Source organism: Monodelphis domestica, chromosome 1, assembly GCF_027887165.1.
Source record: "Monodelphis domestica isolate mMonDom1 chromosome 1, mMonDom1.pri, whole genome shotgun sequence".
Lineage (NCBI taxonomy): Eukaryota > Metazoa > Chordata > Mammalia > Didelphimorphia > Didelphidae > Monodelphis > Monodelphis domestica.
Window position 1 is genome coordinate 530,590,648 of NC_077227.1, and position 18,481 is coordinate 530,609,128.

At 34.6% G+C, this 18,481-nt stretch overlaps 1 protein-coding gene across 2 annotated transcripts in view; it reads right to left on the bottom strand.

Moving 5' to 3' along the window:
* STRN (striatin) overlaps positions 1–18,481 on the bottom strand; it is a 165,137-nt gene that overhangs the window by 25,939 nt on the left and 120,717 nt on the right. Inside the window, exons 9-12 of one of the 2 annotated variants that reach the window (XM_007476081.3) lie at positions 17,235–17,321; positions 16,587–16,730; positions 11,832–11,968; positions 3,794–3,969 (exon numbers count right to left, since the gene is read on the bottom strand). In XM_007476081.3, coding sequence (XP_007476143.1) covers positions 3,794–3,969; positions 11,832–11,968; positions 16,587–16,730; positions 17,235–17,321 — 544 coding nt within the window. The remainder of the gene's footprint in view (positions 1–3,793; positions 3,970–11,831; positions 11,969–16,586; positions 16,731–17,234; positions 17,322–18,481) is intronic. The other variant, XM_001371682.3, reaches the window with a different exon arrangement.

Below are 18,481 nucleotides of genomic sequence, written 5' to 3' on the forward strand. Positions count from 1 at the left end.
TAATTTGGCTCTAATTTATAAAATTGTATTAATAAATAAAATAGTCTGTATTGCAATTACATCTTTGAGCCAACTTAGTAACAACAGATCTTAGAGTCAAAAATTTCAGTTATGCCTTAAGGAACAAGCAATACAGATTGGAGACTTAGAGTAGCCAGTAATTTTCTGGGGGTTTTGAGTCAACTATCATGCTGAGAAGGAAATGGCAAACCACTCCAGTATCTTTGCCCAGAAAACCCCATATAGGGTCTCGAAGAGTCAGACATAACTGAAACAAGTGAACAACAACATCATGTATTTACTCTATGTGTGAATCTCCAGTATGTGATTATTCTTAAATTATAAATGAATGATAAGTAAGATGTCCTTATGTGCTAATTGTTAATTGTTGTCACTACATGAGAAAAATAATAGTAACCTAGCCCTAAGCTGTGATCAGCGAAATTTTGTGGGGAAAAATCTCAAGGAGCATAATTTGAAAATATTCTGAGTTTTAATTACATGTATGGTTGTCTGAACAGTCCTACGGTCATCTATCAATTCAAAAGAAATGCTACGTGCCACCCAAGGGAAGCCCTGGGATAAACTGAGGAAATGACTTTGGCCCCACATAAGGAGGGAGCCTCTTGACTCAGTGTCCCCATTGTGTTAGGTCCTTTCTGAACAGGAAATTCTCCCACCTGGTTAATTTTGAGTCTGGTTATGGTACCCTGTAAATAACATGAGACATTTCTGCATGATTAGTTATTAACTATAACTTGGGTCTAGAATTAAATAAAGCTAAGGGTGTTTTCCCCTGTTGTGGCTTATGTCAGATCAGTCTGTACCTTTGAGGGAATAGTCTTGATAGCAATTTAAACATGTCCCCTCTTTTCCTTTCATAGCAAATTACTCTAATTAGGTTAGGTGACGTGAACAAGTTTTTGTTGTTGCAATACTATATCTACTCATTAATAGATCAACACTATCACATCTCTGAGTTATTAGTTTAGGATGTAAGTATGAAAAATGTGTTTTCAACCTGAATTTGTAGCCAATTCCACATCCTAAGATATACTCAGTCAGACCCTCATGGATTTTTTTTTAACTCTTCCTTCAACTTGTGGATGTCAGTGGCCAAATCCGGTACTTAGTTAAGGTAGAGATGGAAATATTAAGTATTATGTAAAAACTGAAATTCTCTGAAGTTTCAGGTGTATAATGGGTTCTTAATGGGATGTTCTTATTATAACCTTGTTGCTAATAGGATCAGAACCACACGTTTTGTTGGTTTTCACCACAATAACTAGTTATTGAAAAAGCAGTTTCAGGAAGTGGCACTAAATTGTACTGAGCCTTGTTACTGTCAGATTATAGCAGAACTACCTAGGATTCCCTGCAAATGACTTGGAACCGGAGAAGCAGATCTACCAAGAGAGGCCCTCTTCAGAGGTGCCCTGAGAATGAGACCTATTGCAGAATGTCCAAGAGAAGATACTTCCAGGGACTTAGACTGTATTGCTTCAGCTTTTTTTCATGTTGTTTATGTTTGCTGAGTTTTCTTGATTACAATTATGATATATAAATCTCCCCTCCCAAATTAATGTATGCTGAGTCTTTTAAGTAGTTTGCCCTGACTTAATTTACCAATAGGGTCTATTTAATAGGGTTTGTCTCTTTAGGAGGTATATTAGAGTATGACTGTTCATACCTTTTGTGCTTCTCATCATACTCTTCATTACCCCTTAAGGTAGGCTATCAATCTAACCAGAAATCCCTGCTAGGCAAAACATTTAAGTAAGTGACAATGGGGGTTGAAAACCCTCTGATCAAAAGGAGGAATGTTACATTTTTAAAAACTAACATTAGTGACTCCATTTTGCTTTTCTCCATTGTTTTTTGAAGCCAAGTTTTAATCCAAATAAGTCAGTTGATTTAGGTTTCACAAAAATACTTTCCCACCCCACTGTCCCCTGATTTAAATAATGTCACAATAGCCCTCTGCCTCTCATCTCAGAGTCTCCCAACCCACTTCTACCAATAAGAAACCAGTTTTCTCAATTCCTATAATCTGGTGTTTCCTACTTTTCACCCCCTTCAAACGATAAAATTAACTGTGAGAAACTAGCTTCTTGGTCTTTGACTGCTGAGTGTCTTGGATCTGGTTTGTTTTGCCATTATATGCATTGCCAAATAAATCACTGCCTAGATATAAGTTTGGTTTCTTTATTATGTAATTTTTATTTATTATGTAATAGATGCTCCCTGCATAAATTATAAGCTCCTTGAGGATAGAAAGTTTCATTTTTCTCTTTTTATCTGCAGTACATAGCACATAGGATTGAAATACCGTTGGTAGCAATAGTAGAAGGAAGGAAATTTGAGTTCAAATGCAGCATTAGATGACACTTATTAGCTACGTCTAGTATTTTACCTACACACAAAAGGCATTATCATTTGCACATAAATGTTATTATTGTTATATTATTTTTAACCATGTATCTCTCCTGGTTATGATTGAAATGTTTTGATCAGTAGTCATGAATATCTGACTAAGCCTCTCCTGGCTATCCAATCCTCATTATAACTCAAAATCAAATGAAATAATCAAAGGCACAATTCCTGTCCCTTCAAGGAAAAATAAATGCTTTCTGATAAAGTGGAATAGATGAGGATCAAATTACAATCTAAATAAATTTGGTTAGCATCTTAACAATTCAACTGAAGGTGCTAAGAGTCATTCCCTACAAAATAAATAACAAAATAAAAAACAAAATCAAGCAACAGCAGATTTCAGTGAAGTTTTCCTTGCCCTCTTTGATACTATCATCTTAGTGTCTTTAAAGAGGAGAACCCATTTTAAATCAATTTGTTGACATCTGTCTGCATGCAACAGATCGTTAGGACAGACTGGCTCTTGTTGAAAGAAAAAAAGGTCATTTGAAGTGTTTAGAAACAATTTTTCAAAGAATTTTAATTTGTATTTCCCTGAGATTTTTAATGTACTTAATTCAATGCTTTTTAAAAAGTAGGCAGAATATTCCAAGGAAGACAATGATTGTGCCGGATGTTTAGCAAACTGATACAGGTAAATTCTTCCTATGAGAAGAATAAGCTGAATAAGCTTCAGAGAGAATATTCTCTTTGAAGTGTTTTTGTGGCCTTCATTCAAGATATTCTTAAATAGTTCTACTCTATACTAATTCACAGAAATTGAGGGAGGAGGGAGAAAAGCAATTAATATATTTAACTAATTAGTAAATGTGAATCTACTGTTGCAAACATGGGTTTTTATTTTTATTTCTGGGCTTACAACTGTAACTTTTATGTCAATGTCTATAGAGTATTTGATAGGTGTGCTGTGCCTAAAAGTTCTGAAGCTTGGCTGACAACAAAATGTGAGTAGCACCAGCAATATTTTTAAGAGTAGAAATTATACTTTTTCTTTTATCAAAACTCTCAGTAAGGAAACTGGCACAATTATGCACAGCTTCATTTCAGAGTAAATATCAGATAATCATAGCAATGGGGATAAGTGGCTACATCTTAAGTGGAATGTTTAAAGGCATGGTAGAAGCAAATATGAAGAGGCTAGTACCAAAAGAAGGGTGAATGAATAACCTGAAAGAAGAGAACAAATAAAGGACTATGATCCAGGTAATTAAACTTCAAACTTCATTACCTTAAGAGATAATAATGATTTCTTTCCCAACTACCCATTACTTTTCCACCATGCTACTACAATGCTGCTATCAAAAGAACATAAAACAGGTGATTTATATGTTCAAGTAAAAATGAAATAGAATGTTCTCACTTTTTTGCTGGAGCTGTTTTTTGCAAATTCCACATTTTTAACGTATGATCTTCTGATGCTGTTATCAAAACTGGCTCAACTGGATGGAAAGCCAGTGCTCGAATTCCATCAAAGTGACTTCTTAATGTAAACTTGGGATTCCAAGTCTTCCTCAAAGCATCTTTATTGTTTGCTATCTGTCAAACAACCAGAAGAAAAAAATATGATTCAGTTGCTAGTATGAAAGAAAAATATTATATATATGCACTTATTGTACAATTTTAAAAAAAATTTCTACTTCACTAAATATTCCCTAATTACATGTAAAAAAGTTAACAATTATTATTTTTTTTATTTGAATTCCAAATTCCTCATTTCTCCTCCCATCCTCTCCATCCTTTAGAAGGCAAGTACTTCAATTTCCATTATGTATTCAGGGTCAGGTCAAACACATTTCCACACTAGCCATGTTGCAAAAGAAAACAAAAACAAAAGGTAATCGTAAAAAATAAAGTTTAAAAATTATTCTTCAGCCTATATTCTGAGTTCATCAGTTCTCTCTCTGGAGGTAGATAGCATTTTTCATCACGGGTCTTTGGAATTGTCTTGGATCATTGTCTTGATCCAAGCAGTTAAATCTTTCACAATCAATCTTCCTTACAATACTGCTATTCCTGTTTACACTGTTCTCCTGGTTCTTCCTAATATCTTCCTAGGTTTTCCTGAAATCATCCTAACTCATCATTTCTTATAGTATAATAGTATTCCATCATAATCATATACCACAACTTGTTTAGCAACTCCCCAATAATGGGCATACCCTTAATTTCCATTTTTTTGCTAATACTAAAAGAGCTGCTGCAAAAATATGTGTACAAAGAGCTCCTTTTCCTTTTTCTTTGATCTCTTTAGTATTCAGATAGGTCAAAGGGTATGCACAGTTTTATAGCCCTTATAGTGCATTCTGATCTAAAAAAGGATGCATTTAATAGTTCTGCTTTTCTACATTTGGTTGTGAGGTTTTTATGCTCTAATACATAGGCAATTTTTGTAAATGCCATGTAAGCTGAGAAGACACCTTTCTATTCCTCTTCAGTTTTCTTCAGAAAACCCTCCTATATAGCTTTTCTAAGATTCTATTCATCTCCTTAACTTCTTTTTTATTTATTTTAGAGTAAGATTTTATCTAGCTCTAAGAGAAGGATGAGGTTCCCCATTTGAATATTTTTACTATTTTCTTTCTGTAATTCATTTAAATTTTCATTTAAGAATCTGGATGGGGTAGAGTCCAGATGATGGTCTGAAAACCCTACCTTACCAATTGCAAACTAAATGCTCCTAGGGGACTGAAAATCAAACCTAACAACAAGACAGTCAAGTAACCCTCCTGATGGACTAAATTTAAAAGGTACGCCTCCCAAAAGCCAGAATTCGAGAACAGTCAGGTTTAAGGGGAAGGGAGAAGGAAGATTCCAGGACACACCCCCACCCCCACCTAGAGTGCTAAGCCTCCAGAGGCAGCTGGAACCTCTGGGCCGGCAAAGGCGCTGGTCTGGAGGGAGTACCTTGCTGGCAAAGCTGTGCCAGGCTCAGATCATCGAATACAGGTGGTGGGGAAGAAGTTAGAGGAGTGCAGAATGAGCAGCCTAGTTGCAGCAGTGGAGACCCTCCATATTGCTCCCCCCACTTCTAGGAGGTTTTAGCCTCAGGGCACATCCAGCCCAAAGCAGCTAGACTTAATCCCATCAAAGGTCTTCTTAGAGCAGGGAAGCTCAAGCTCCAACACTCCTCCTCCAGACTGCTGGACTTTAATCCAATCAAAGGTTCCAGAGGGCAGGGAAGCAAAAGCTCCAATACCCTTCCTCCACAGATGGAACAGAAAGACTTGCTGACAAAACTCCAAGAGGGAAGACTGACAGAAAAGCCCAAAACAAAAACAAAAAAAAATGAGAGGAGCAAGAGCACAGACAACTACAGGGAGTAAAGAAGGGGTAAATATGAGCAAACAAACAGATGCTATATCATTTGGTGCAATACATTTGATACTGATATTACATCGTTGTCTATGATTCCTTTTAGCAAGATGTAGTTTCCCTGCTTAACACATAATATGGTATGTTTTTGCTTTTGCTTTGCCTAAGATCATGACTGCTATCCCTACCATTTTTACTCCATAACGGATTCTTTTCTACCTCATTATTTTAACTCTGTGTTTCAAGAGAATTTCTAGTAAACAGTATGCTATATTCTGATTTCTAATCCATTCTATCTGCTCCCATTTTATAGGGAATCACATCTCATTCATAATAATTACTAGCTGTGCATTTCCTTCCAACTTATTTTCTTCTGTTTAGCCTCCCCCCCAAAAAGAGCTGCTTTAAATATTTTTGTATTTAGGTCTTCCATTGTTGTTTCTCATTTCTTTGGAATACAAACCTAGTAATTAATGGTATTTTTGGATTAAAGGGTATGCACTGTTAAAGCCTTTTGGGCATAAATCCAAAATGCTTTTCAGAAAGGCTGAGTTCAGTTCACAACTCCCCCAAAAGGGCATTGGTGTCTCCATTTTCCCACTTCCCCTCCAAATTTTGACATGTTCTTTTTTTGTCATATAGTCAATCTGATAGGTCCATGGGGTGGTACCTCAGATTATTTTAATTTACATTTCTCTAATTAATAGTGATTTCGAGCATTTTTTTTTTGCATGACTATAAATAATTTTTAATTCATTAGCCTGAGAACTGCCTGTTCATATCCTTTGACTATCAATTGGGGAATGACTTGCATTCAACTCATTTCTCTATGTATTTGAGAAATGGGGCCTATAAGTGTTTGCTAGTGTTCCTTCTCACCCTGAGACCTCATCCCCAGACTGTGGCCTTCTTCTAAGTATGGGCAATGCAACAAGAGTCTAGCACCCAGAACCAGCAATGGGACCTCTGTAATCTCCTTCTGAGCAACTGTCTGCCCCATACTGCTTTGCCATCTGTGGCCAAGAGCTACAGAAACTGTTGCTTCAGCTGTGCCCAAAGCCTATTGCTGCTGTGGGGCCTGCCCTGGCATGCTATGCTTCCCTCTCACCCCTATTGTTTCATATTGGAAAATTACTTCACCTTTTCTTTGTGAGGGGTATTGCTGCTCCAGAATTTGATGTAACACATCATATCATAGTTTTTTTGGAAGGTAATTTGGTAGAGATCAGATGAAGATCTGTGCCTTCTCTGCCATCTAGGCTCCAATGGGAATATTTAAAGGAAATTATATTGATATGGGCTAACACTTTTTCTTCACTTAATCACTATAAAGTGATTGCCATGACAAAAACAACAGACATAAGAGAGGCAGTCTTAGGACCCTCGAAAACAGTTGTAGATAAGATAACCAGTGGCAATATTGAGAATTTTTTTCAAAAACAATGTAAAGTATATTTTATCACAGCACTTCTTGTAGTAGAAAAAAGGGGGAAGGAAAAGGAATTGAATATGTATTTATATAGCACCTGCTCATTTTTAAACAATTATTATGTCATTTAATCCTCATCATAATCAGGTAAGTTGGGAAATGTTACTATCCCCATTTTAGAGTTGAAGAAACTGAGGCAGACCGAGGTTAAGTGACTGGCTCAGTATTACACATCTAGCAACTGCCTGAAGTCAAACTTGAATTCAGGTTTTCCAGATTCCAGGCCTACAACTCTTATCAACTACATTTCTAGCTGCCAATGTTGCACCACTAAAAAATAAAAATAAAATCAAAAAATCTTGAAAGCACAATAAATGTACAATACTTAGATAATGGATAAACAAATTGTGAAACATGAATGTAATGGAATCTACTTCACCAAAAGAAATAATAAACATAACAAATACAAAGAAGCATGGTAATACATCTGAATTGGTGCAATGTAAAATAAGCACAATTAGGAAAATAACAAACAGGACTACAATGTAAATGGAGAGAACAACAAAAAATAATAAAAAATGAAATGCTAGAAAATTTTAATGACGAGGCTGGTTCCCAAAGAAGTGACATAAGAAGCTACTGTCCCCTTTTCTTTATAGAGAAGAGCATGGAGCACTACACAGAATGCTAGACTCTTTGGGGCACGATTAATTTTGCTCAACTTTTTTCCCTCTTTTTTAATTTTAAAAGAGGTCTGTCTCTGAAGGGAAAAAAGGAGGAAAGCAAGATATCTTGAGAAACATGATTGATATAAAACCAAAAGACATCAATTACTTCTTTAATTATAGAAGAGAACACAAAAGATAATGAATAGTATAAAAACATAAAACTAGTGGAGGAAAAAAAAGTTAGCAGAATCCTAGGATTAAAATCCAAATAAGCCAGATCTCCCCAAGGAATTTAAATATTAAATAACATAAGACAAAGAAGGAGGTACAAATATGCCAGAATTTTTTTAGCTATGCATTTTTATTATCAACTATAGTAAAATTTTTATTTTTTATTACCACAACTCAGTCACTTATAAGTTACGAGAAAATGGAAATGACACTAATAAAAACAAAAATGGGTTGAAAACTGTACCAGATCAAATATACAGATAAAAGGTTCATTTAAAGGCAACATATTAAAGAAAGCATTGAGAATAATTTATAAAATAAGTACCTAAAGAGGAAAAAATTAACTGAAGTAATTTCCATTGCCATTCTTCCACCCCCCAAAATTGATCAGGAACCTCTCAATAGCTACTTATTTATGTCTTATCTTTGTATATAAAATTTTTGAGATTGACAAATACAGAGAATAGCCTTGATGAAAATGTAAAGAAACAGAGGTTTTCACAAATGCTTTTGTATGGAAGACCACATCGTCATATTCACAACTGATTGAAAGACAAAATATAAGATCATCAGGCATTTGTTGTTTGTTAACTATTTTAAAAAGTGTTTAACCTGGCATAGCTAAAAGCAACCTTAAAGATTTTTCTCTAGCATGGTATCTTTCATATATATGTTAAAAAGATTCAAGATTCCCTAACAACTACAACCACAAAAATAACTTTGTTCAATAACCCTCTTTTAATATCTAGTGACTCACAATCCATGGAGATATGTTTTCCCAAAGATACATGCCCCTGTCCTAGAAGATAATACCACAAAGACCAAATGGAAAAAATATTCCCTATTATAAGGATGATATTAGAAATTGGATCTTGTTATATTAGTTTAGAGAAAAGAAACAGAGAAGCTGGCTTGAGAAAAAATTGAAGTTTGAACCAGATATAAGACAGAGTGTCAATTTCAAATGTTGACAGTGTGTGTGGGAGGTTTTAATGGTTTTCCTGTGGCTGCTGGTCTCAGGGAGTGGCAGTTACTCTCTCTGGGTGTAGCTGTTACTCTGAGGGAGTTGGCAGTTATTCTCTGACAGGTAATTGGCACTTACGCTCTCTCGGAGTGCTAGAATGAAGTGACATCTTTTTTCTCTCTCCTTACCGTTTAAGGTAGAAGGAAAGGAGGAAAAAACCTGAAGGAGCTAAGTGATTTTCCTTTTCCAACTTGGGAAACACTAGTGACTATCTATTGTTGTCACATAAATTGTTTTTATATCTGAGAAGATCAAAGAAAGATCTGGTCTTTAGTTTGGACTCTGAGTCTGCTAAGGCTCTCTCCAGAGATTTAGTAATTCATGGGCAGGGGTGAGGGGAAGGGGAATCAAATTAATAGAATATATTACCTGTACTCACAACTGCATTGACAGTTAATCCTTTAAGTTAGTCTTCGTATTTTGGAAAAATACTTGCCCTATGTCTGTGCACTCAAAGAGAACAATATGGGGGCCGAGAGGCGGATCAGGAGATTGAGAGCCAGGTCTAAAGACAAAAGGTCCTGGGTTCATATCTGGCTTCAGACACTTCCTAGATATGTGACTTTGGGCAAGTAATTTAACCCTCACTGCCTAGTCCTTAATGTTCTTCTGTCTTAGAACTGATACCTAGTATTGTTCATTAAAAAAAAAGATTAATATGTATTTATAAACATTTATTGTAGCTCTGTGCCAGGTACATGACAAAGTTGGTCCCCAAGAAGAGATAGAAATAGCCATCTTTTCCTTTTCATTGTAGAAATGGAGGACTACGAGTATGGAATAGAATGTTAGACTCTTTCTAGCATTAGGTTAATTTTGCTCAACTCTTTTCCCCTCTTTTTTATTCTTTGCATCAAAGATTTCTCTCTGAATGAGAAAAGGGAGGAAGGAAGGTATTTTGAGAAACATGAGTGATGGCTTGCAATCTCTTAACTTTGGTGGCATAGTATCCCTTTAATGAGTGCACATGGACTGAAAGCTGAACACGGTTCTATACTTGTATAAACAACAACTGCCTTCAACACCTACATACATCTTCTTTTTTTGCAGACCTCCTGAGTTTTAATCTAAATGAATGAAATATATGAAGCCTCCTAAGTGGCTTAACATTGTTTTTGATGAAAAACAATCCTATTTAAACGATATCTGGGTTGATTCAAGACAAGCTACTCCTTGAACTCAATGTAACAAGTCTGATCAGGAGCAGTCATTTCTGTTTTATTCTGAGCATATAAGGCTGATATTAGAAATTAGGTCTTCTTATATTAGTTTAGAGATAAGAAGTAGAGAAGTTGGCTTGAGAAAGAATTGGAGTTTGAACCAGATATAAGACAGAGTGTTGACAGTTTAATGGTTTTCCTGTGATAGTTACTCTTTCTGGGTGTAGCTGTTACTCAGAGAGAGTTAGGAGTTTCTCTTTCTCAGAGTCCTAACTTGATTCTTATTGAGACTCAACCAGCTAGCCTTTGTTACTTTTATAACTTCAAAAAAAAGTTAAGAATTATAAGAGTGTTAGTTTATTGGAGAATAGGGAAAATTTGGTTTAGGAAGGATTAGTGGAGCCGGTGGACACAGGAAAAGCGGTTCCTTGAAGAACCTGGGAGATTTATTTGGGTGGAGTTAGAATCCCTTAGAGTTAGAAATCCTTCTTATCCTTATATTACAATAAATATTATATTTTTTTATAATCAGAGTTGCTTTAGCGTCCTTGCACCTGGCCCTGAAGAGAAGATCGTTTATGAGCTTCACTTTGATGATATAAACTGAAGATACTTTGTTAGCACAGCAAGCAGAGAATCTAAAATCAGTTTATAATCAATAAACAAATCCATTGCTATATTAGTTCTTACAGTTTCCCATTTATTTTTATAAGCAGAAGAGTTCTAAAAGGGAAGAAAGGAAAAGAGAGAAGTTATCAAGGAAGGATAAAAGCTGGGATAGATAAACAAGGGAGTGTTCTTGAACAATTTAAAAGTCAGCCACCATGTCTGCTGTGTGCACAGTATTAAAGATATAAAAAAAAATTAAAATGGACCATACTTACAAGGTTCTTATATTCTATTAGGGGAATAGAACACATTCATAGATAAATGAATGCAAAGTAGTTTCAGGAGAGAAAACACTGGGAAAATAAGTTAAGGCCTTGATAAAAATAAGGATATTCTAAAAGTCTAAGGCATGATGAAAAAGTTCATTCCAGGAAATGAAGATGACTCATGAGAATGTATGGAGGATGCAGGAAGAAAGTCTCGTGAGTTTGGAGAATGGCTAAGAGGTCATCTCGGCTATTTCAGTAAAAGAGGAATAATATGGAATAAACTGGAAAAAATAGATTAAATCCTTTTTCTAGATTGTGGTGCATATTAAATGCCTAGTTAAGTTGTTTACATTTTACTCTAGCGACAATAGGGAGTCACTCAAAATTTATCAGAATAAAATGGTAAGACCTATACCTTAGTAAGATTATATTTGTAGTAAGATGTGTAATGGTTTGGGAAAATAAAAGACTAGAAAAAGGGAGATGAGCAAAGATTCAAGTTAGGATTGAAGTGCTACTGCTGCTATGATTCAATCACACTCTCATATTGGTTTGACATGGATTTCAGTCAACCATCCAAATGATTCCCATTCCCTCACCACAATGTGTTTTCTGACCTTCATAAAGACATACTTTTCTACTAATTCAATTTTATAATTTCTACACTGGCACAAACACCATACTGCTACTACTTACATCATAAGTCAGTGAATCAGCCTCATTGGCAACAGTAAGGCCTGCCAGTTCACCAAGACCAAGTTCATTTTCGAGGGCTTCGTCTGCTCCCATGATAAATGACTTTCCTGATGTAGGAGGGAATGTTAATGCTTCCACTGTAACAGGAAAAAGAGAGGAGGGAGAAATAAAAAAATAAAATTAAGTCTCTGCCAGTACAAGAAATATTCTGTAATGAGATTGATAATTTGCTTATTTTATTCAGATACTTTATTTAACCCAAATGTAGCAGTGAGAAAACTCCAAAGACTTAATTGCTTATCTATAAATAGCATTTCACGTATTCTTCAGCTGTTTAGAAAAATAAATCCTGCAATGACTCTCTTAATCTTTTTTAAAAAAATCAAACAAATTATAAGAACTAGTATTTACTTTTTATTTAAATATCTCTAGATTCTAGCAATATTAAGCACAATTCACTAGTAGCGTTGTTGCCTTCAGACCTCGTTTGCAGCAAACCTCTAGAATCTCTACCAATGTTATTTTAATCCTTTATATTTTTAAAATTAAGTATATTACTAGAAATTCAATATTATCTATCAAAAGTCAATTTGCAAGGCAGCTACTTACAATCAAATTAATTTCAACATATTAATTATCAGAATGAGAAGGAAAGTGGCATAGGGGATAGAGAAGTGGACACAGATAGGAAAACTCAAGGTTGAGTCCTGTATCTGACATACTGACTATGTGATGGTCAACTGAGTCATTCTATGATCCAGATAGCTAAGATTGTAACTTAAAAAGAAAGTGCCAACCTACACTGGGGAAGAAGTTCCTCACTGGGAGTTTCTAATGCCAAATATATATATAAATCAGCAAGTCCAAGTCCTATCTTATAATATCATAGCATTTTTTTCAGTCCCTGCTTTGAAATCTTCATTATGGTTCTTTGATCACTTCTTTGTCCAATCAATCCCTTTCTTTGAGGGAGGATTTTTTAAATTTTTTATTTATTCTGAACTTAACATACAATAAAATGAGCACTTCTACAGGCAGAGTAGAACAAAAAAAGGTTTGCACAAAAAAACCTGAGTCTATTATAGTGCTAAATTTTCTTTTTAAATAGAATATATAATAAACTCAACATGTAGCTTTCAAAGCTGTCCCTGTCTGTGATTTGTTCTCACCTTTATAGGAGCATAAATTTAGAGCTGAAAAAGACCACTGAGTTCACCTTCCTCTTTTTACAGTTGAGAAAACGAAGGCTGAGAAAGGTATCTGAGGATTTGAACTCTGGTCTTTTTTTCCCCTCCAATAATAATGAATTGTATTTTTTTCTCCAATTACACAGAGAAATTTTTGACATTCATTTTCTAATATTTTTATCTGTATTCTCTCTCACCCTGAGATATCAAGTAATCTGATATAGGTTATACATGTGCTGCCATGCAATACCTATTTCTAGATTCATCATGTTGTAAAAGAAGATAAATATCCCACATACAAGAAAAAACTCATGAATTAAATAAGTGGTATCTTGCTCTGCATTCAGACTTCATCAGTTCCACCCCACTCAGTCCTAACAGGATTTAGGAAGGGCTGCAGCAAAGGATCAAGATTTAATTATTGAGAATATGACCTTCAACAGACACGTGCAAAGCCACAGACCTCTGGGCGGTTCTGGGTTAAGCTAGAGCCACCATTGGCACAGGGAATACATGGACAGTGATTGGTAGATGTGAGAACTGAGGGGAGGGAACTTGGATGGTTTCCTTAAAGATAGCGGGGTCTGAGGACTAGGGATGGTTGGTTGGAGAGGTTTGGCTCTGAGAGGTGGTGCTCTGAGAAGCTTGCTCTGAAGGAAGCTGGAGGTGGAGGCCCCTGAGACTGTTTCTCCATTTTGGTCACGTGAGTGATAGGGACTGATCTCTTTTCTTTGCCTCAGCTATCTAAGGGCTTGGGCCTTTTGGCCCAGCCTAAACAGAGGGGGTATTTAAGCCCTATTCCCTTCTCTCCCCTTCTCTCTCTCTCTCTCTCTCTCTCTCTCTCTCTCTCTCTCTCTCTCTCTCTCTCTCTCTAATACCTTTCTTCCTCCTGTTTGTAATTAAAAACTCCATAAAAGGTTGACTGCTGACTTGAGTTTCATTTAGGAATTACATAGCTGAATTCCTTGGCGACCTTAAATTAATATATATCAGTCTTTTAAAGTGATTTCCTTGTCACATATTGAAGAAAATATGAGATATTTCATATTAAAAACTGACCGGGAAAAAAGAAGAGGGAGAAAAAAATCTAAAAATCTTTGGACTACCTTAAAGTTATAATTAAAAAAAGAAATCTGGATAGCATATTTCAAGAAATTAAGACTGCAAACTGCCCATTCAGGGCAGGATTTGGCAGTTGCAAGTATAAAAGAGAGATGCTTGGGAAAAAGAATAAGGCTTCAGGTCTAGGCTTACAACCAAGAATAACTGACCCAGTACAAGTTAATAGAAATGGATATTTAGTGAAATAGAATTTCTAAGATGAAAAGTTCAAAGCCAAACAGAGACTGTGAAATGTAAACCCCAGAATCGAGAAAAACATAAAAAGTTTAACATTTGATCAACTGAATGCCAAAATAGTAAAATATCTATATTATAATAGGAAGAGGAAGAAACAAATGATTCCCACCTTCATCCCAGACAGAACCAAAAAGAATTGAATAAGAAAAAGGGCCAAGAGTATTTTGGTAATGTTTTAATGATTTTAAAAGTAAGGAGGAAAAGCATGAAAAACAAAGACTAGAGAGAAAAAAAGGAGGGAATGATTAATTCACATAAATTGCATACACTACTGGAGCCCTACACAAACAAGGAGAGTTGGGGATGGGATGAGGGAAGGAGGGAGTGGGCAGTGCTCCACTCATCAGCCAAAGCAGATCTTCCTTAAAGCACAAGTCTATGTCATTTCTCACCCCTTTTAATAAATTGTGGCTCCCTATTACCTCCAAGATGAAATATAAAATCCTTTGTTTGGCTTTTACCTGGTCCTTCCTAGCTTTCCAGGCTTCACACACCTTATCCCCCTACTATGATTTAGCAACACTGGTCTCCTTGCTAATGCTTAAACAAGACGATTCATCTCCCAACTTTCCATCTTCACTGGCTATCCCCAGTGTTTGTAATAGTCTCCCTCTTTAACTCTGCCTTTCTGCTTCCTTAGTTTTCAGCTAAAATTCCATTTCTTACAAGAAACCTTTTTCAATCTGTCTTAATGTGGAGATTATCTCTAATTTATGTTATCTATACATCTATCTAATATGTACATATTTAGATGTTTCCTCTTTAGAATTTGAGCTCCCTGAGGGTAGGGACTATTTTTGCCTTTCTTTGTAACTCCAGAGTCTTGTACAAAGTAGGAACTGAATAAATACTTTTTGAATTACTAGAATAAAATTTATTTCAAGTACTATACCAAGATCTTTGGTTATCGATATAATCCTTTTATTCTACCAGGCCATAAATATCTTATGTATTTAGCCAAACTTGAAATTCAATCAAAGATCCAGAAATTTCCCAGATTAATTTAATCAAAGCAGTTAATTACAATCTCTATACAAACTGCAAATAATTAGCTACAGCTAAATTCAAAGATACTTTCTTCTGAAATTTGAAAAAATAAGGAATGCATTAGAAGATAATATCTTGTGTCAATATCAGCTTTAAACTATTTCGAAATTAAATGGAATGTGAAAATGTGAATTTTATTTTATTTCTCTTTTTTTAAAAAAAAACCTTATCTTCCATCTTAGAATGAATACTAGGGTCCAAGGCAGAAGAGTGGTATGGGCTGGGCAATGGGGGTCAAGTGACTTGCCCAGGGTCACACAGCTAGGAAGAGTCTGAGGGCTGGTTTGAACCCAGGACATCCTATCTCTAGGCCTCATTCTCAATCCACTGAGCCACCCAGCTGCCCCCTGAAAATGTGAATTTTAAAATGATACTTAAAATAGAAATATTTTATTTTAAATACTGTATTTTGATCATTAGCAATTAAATGTCTCAAATTCAACCAATTATTAAGCATTATGTAAATCTCAATTTTCCTATTATTCAGAAAGTATTTAACAATTAGCACTGAGGGTTTTGTAGAGCTAAGATATTGTAAAGAAGAATTAAATGATGATTTTTGTATTTAGACAACATTTTTTTTAAAAATTTTATTTAATTAGTCAATTTAGAACATTCTTCCTTGCTTACAAGAATCATATTCTTTCCCTCCCCTGTCCTCACCCCTTCCCATAGCCAATACACAATTCTACTGGGTTTTACAAGTAGATTTAGATAACATTTTGAAAACTTGAAGTAGTGAATGTTTATTCTTTTTCAAATAGAGGACTACTTGCTACTAGATTCTGGAAAAAGAAGACCTGGATTTGAATGATATCAAACCATGTGACTTTGGGCACGTCCATGTAAGACTCAACATCCTTGTCTATAAAATGAAGCCAAATTGGATGACCTCTATGGTCCCTTCCGATTTTAGATATATAGTTCAATAAGTAGATTATACATTACTAAACTTCAGTACTACATAGATTTTTATTTAACCCATTCACTAAGTTTGAAAAGAAATAATTTTGATTCTACAATGTCATAATACAGCAGATAATTTCTACAGTAGAAATTTCCTTTTGCTTTATCAAGCTCTGTCTGAATAACTGAATCTAGAGGGATCTGAAGAAACTTCAGCCAGATCCTTTTTCTCTTACTCAGTGCCTTAAATACTTGCCTTCATCTGTTCTGTTAATTTCATGTTCACTAAGCCTTGAACTGCTTGGTCTAGAAGGTGATCCCAAGGATGGTTGCAGGGAAGGAAGTTCATCAACATCTCTCAAGTTAGCAAGCATATCTTGTAATTTTGACCTGTTGGGCCCTAGCCAAGAAAAACCAAAACAGAAGTACAGTTAAGAAATACATTAAAAGAGGACCCAAGGACTGATCACATGAAAGGTATTTACCAACTTGGGCTTATACCTTTGGCAATAACACTAGTATAAGTAAACTAACAAGCAGAACTTATTCCTAAAAAATACAACTTTCTGAAATGAAATCAATTTCTTGAAACATAATCTCATTTTGAATATATGTTTTTTATAAGAAGATGCTTGATATTACTTTTACATAAATGTAACAAAATGGAGATCCAACTTATACCACTAAAAGCAATATGAAATTCCTTTTACTGAAGAGTTAGAAAACATTTATAAATAATACTTTTAAACTGCAACTATATGTGACAGATTCTTTGTTGGGCTAATTTTTACTAATTTACTACTAACAATAGTATCTATTTTTTAAAAAAATCAACTGATTTTACTGGCTTACATCCTGAAGCTATAGTACACAGGTGAAGTCTCATGCCCTGCTGGACACTTACCTGGGCTTTGATCCATCATTCTCCCACATCCCTGTTTTGACTGTTTTATATAGGATAGAGGCTGAAACAGATCTTCGGTAGTTTTTCCTGTTATAAGTTTAATTAAGAATGGGAAAATATCTTACCCATAGTCCATTATGGTTTTTCCTATACCAGCAATGAATACAACTATTTTCAAGCAACTTAAACTAATCCCTAAAACTACATTTCAAGACAATATAATTTTGGTACACAATTTGACTGGAAATGTTTCTATTGGATTTCAATTTAAAACACCAAATTTCTGATAAATAAGAGCATAGTTCAAAAGTATTTATTGTATTTTTAAAATGAGTGTTTCTCGTTAAATGAAACTCCATTGAGTTTTTTGTTTTCCCCAGACATTTCCTTTCAGTTTTGATTAATCATTAATCAAAAGAATACAAATTGGCAAACAAGATAATTAGTGCTTTCAGAGAGCTCTGTCTAATAAATGATATAAAATTTCTAGCCCAGAGAAAACTTATACTGCATCAGGCTGAAATTCATTAAAGAACTAGTCCATGATGTATATGAGTGATTATAATCCCCACCTAAAAGAAGAGAAATGATATATCACATTTAGTAACACTTCTAGTCAAATAGTGCAGTTTCCAACATCAAGCACTAGGTTCCAATTATAGCTCTACCTTTATGTTAAATAAACTAAAATTTTATTAAGATAAGCATAGAGAAATAGATATGGTTCCTAACTAAATATAAAACATTGCAAAAGGGAATTTCACATTTTAAAACACTAATTTCTGGTAGAAAAACTATCTAATAAAGTATGTAAATTTGATTAAATCCTATATTTTAAAAATTAGGAAAGTTTTAGAATCTTTAGTGTCTCATATTTTCATTTATGAACATAAAAATGCTCTTTCACCACATAAATTAATTTCTCCCAATCATCTCTCTTTATACTACATATAAAATCATTTTTCTTTAATACTGTAAAAAACAAATAGGTACATAGTTAAACTTACTTAGAATGTTATCTTTTTTATACTAGGTATCTGGCTAAATTTTTTTTAAATTTAGTAGATGTGATTTTCACCTCTTATTAATCTCTAAACTGACCATGCAGTAACTTGCCTTGAGAAAGCAACAATGGATGATATTTTTTAATTGTGTTCCATTTATACTTTATCCGTATAAAAATTGGTCACAATGCATATTTCTTTTCACTGAATATGCTACAACTAAGTTCAGATAATGTTAAATGA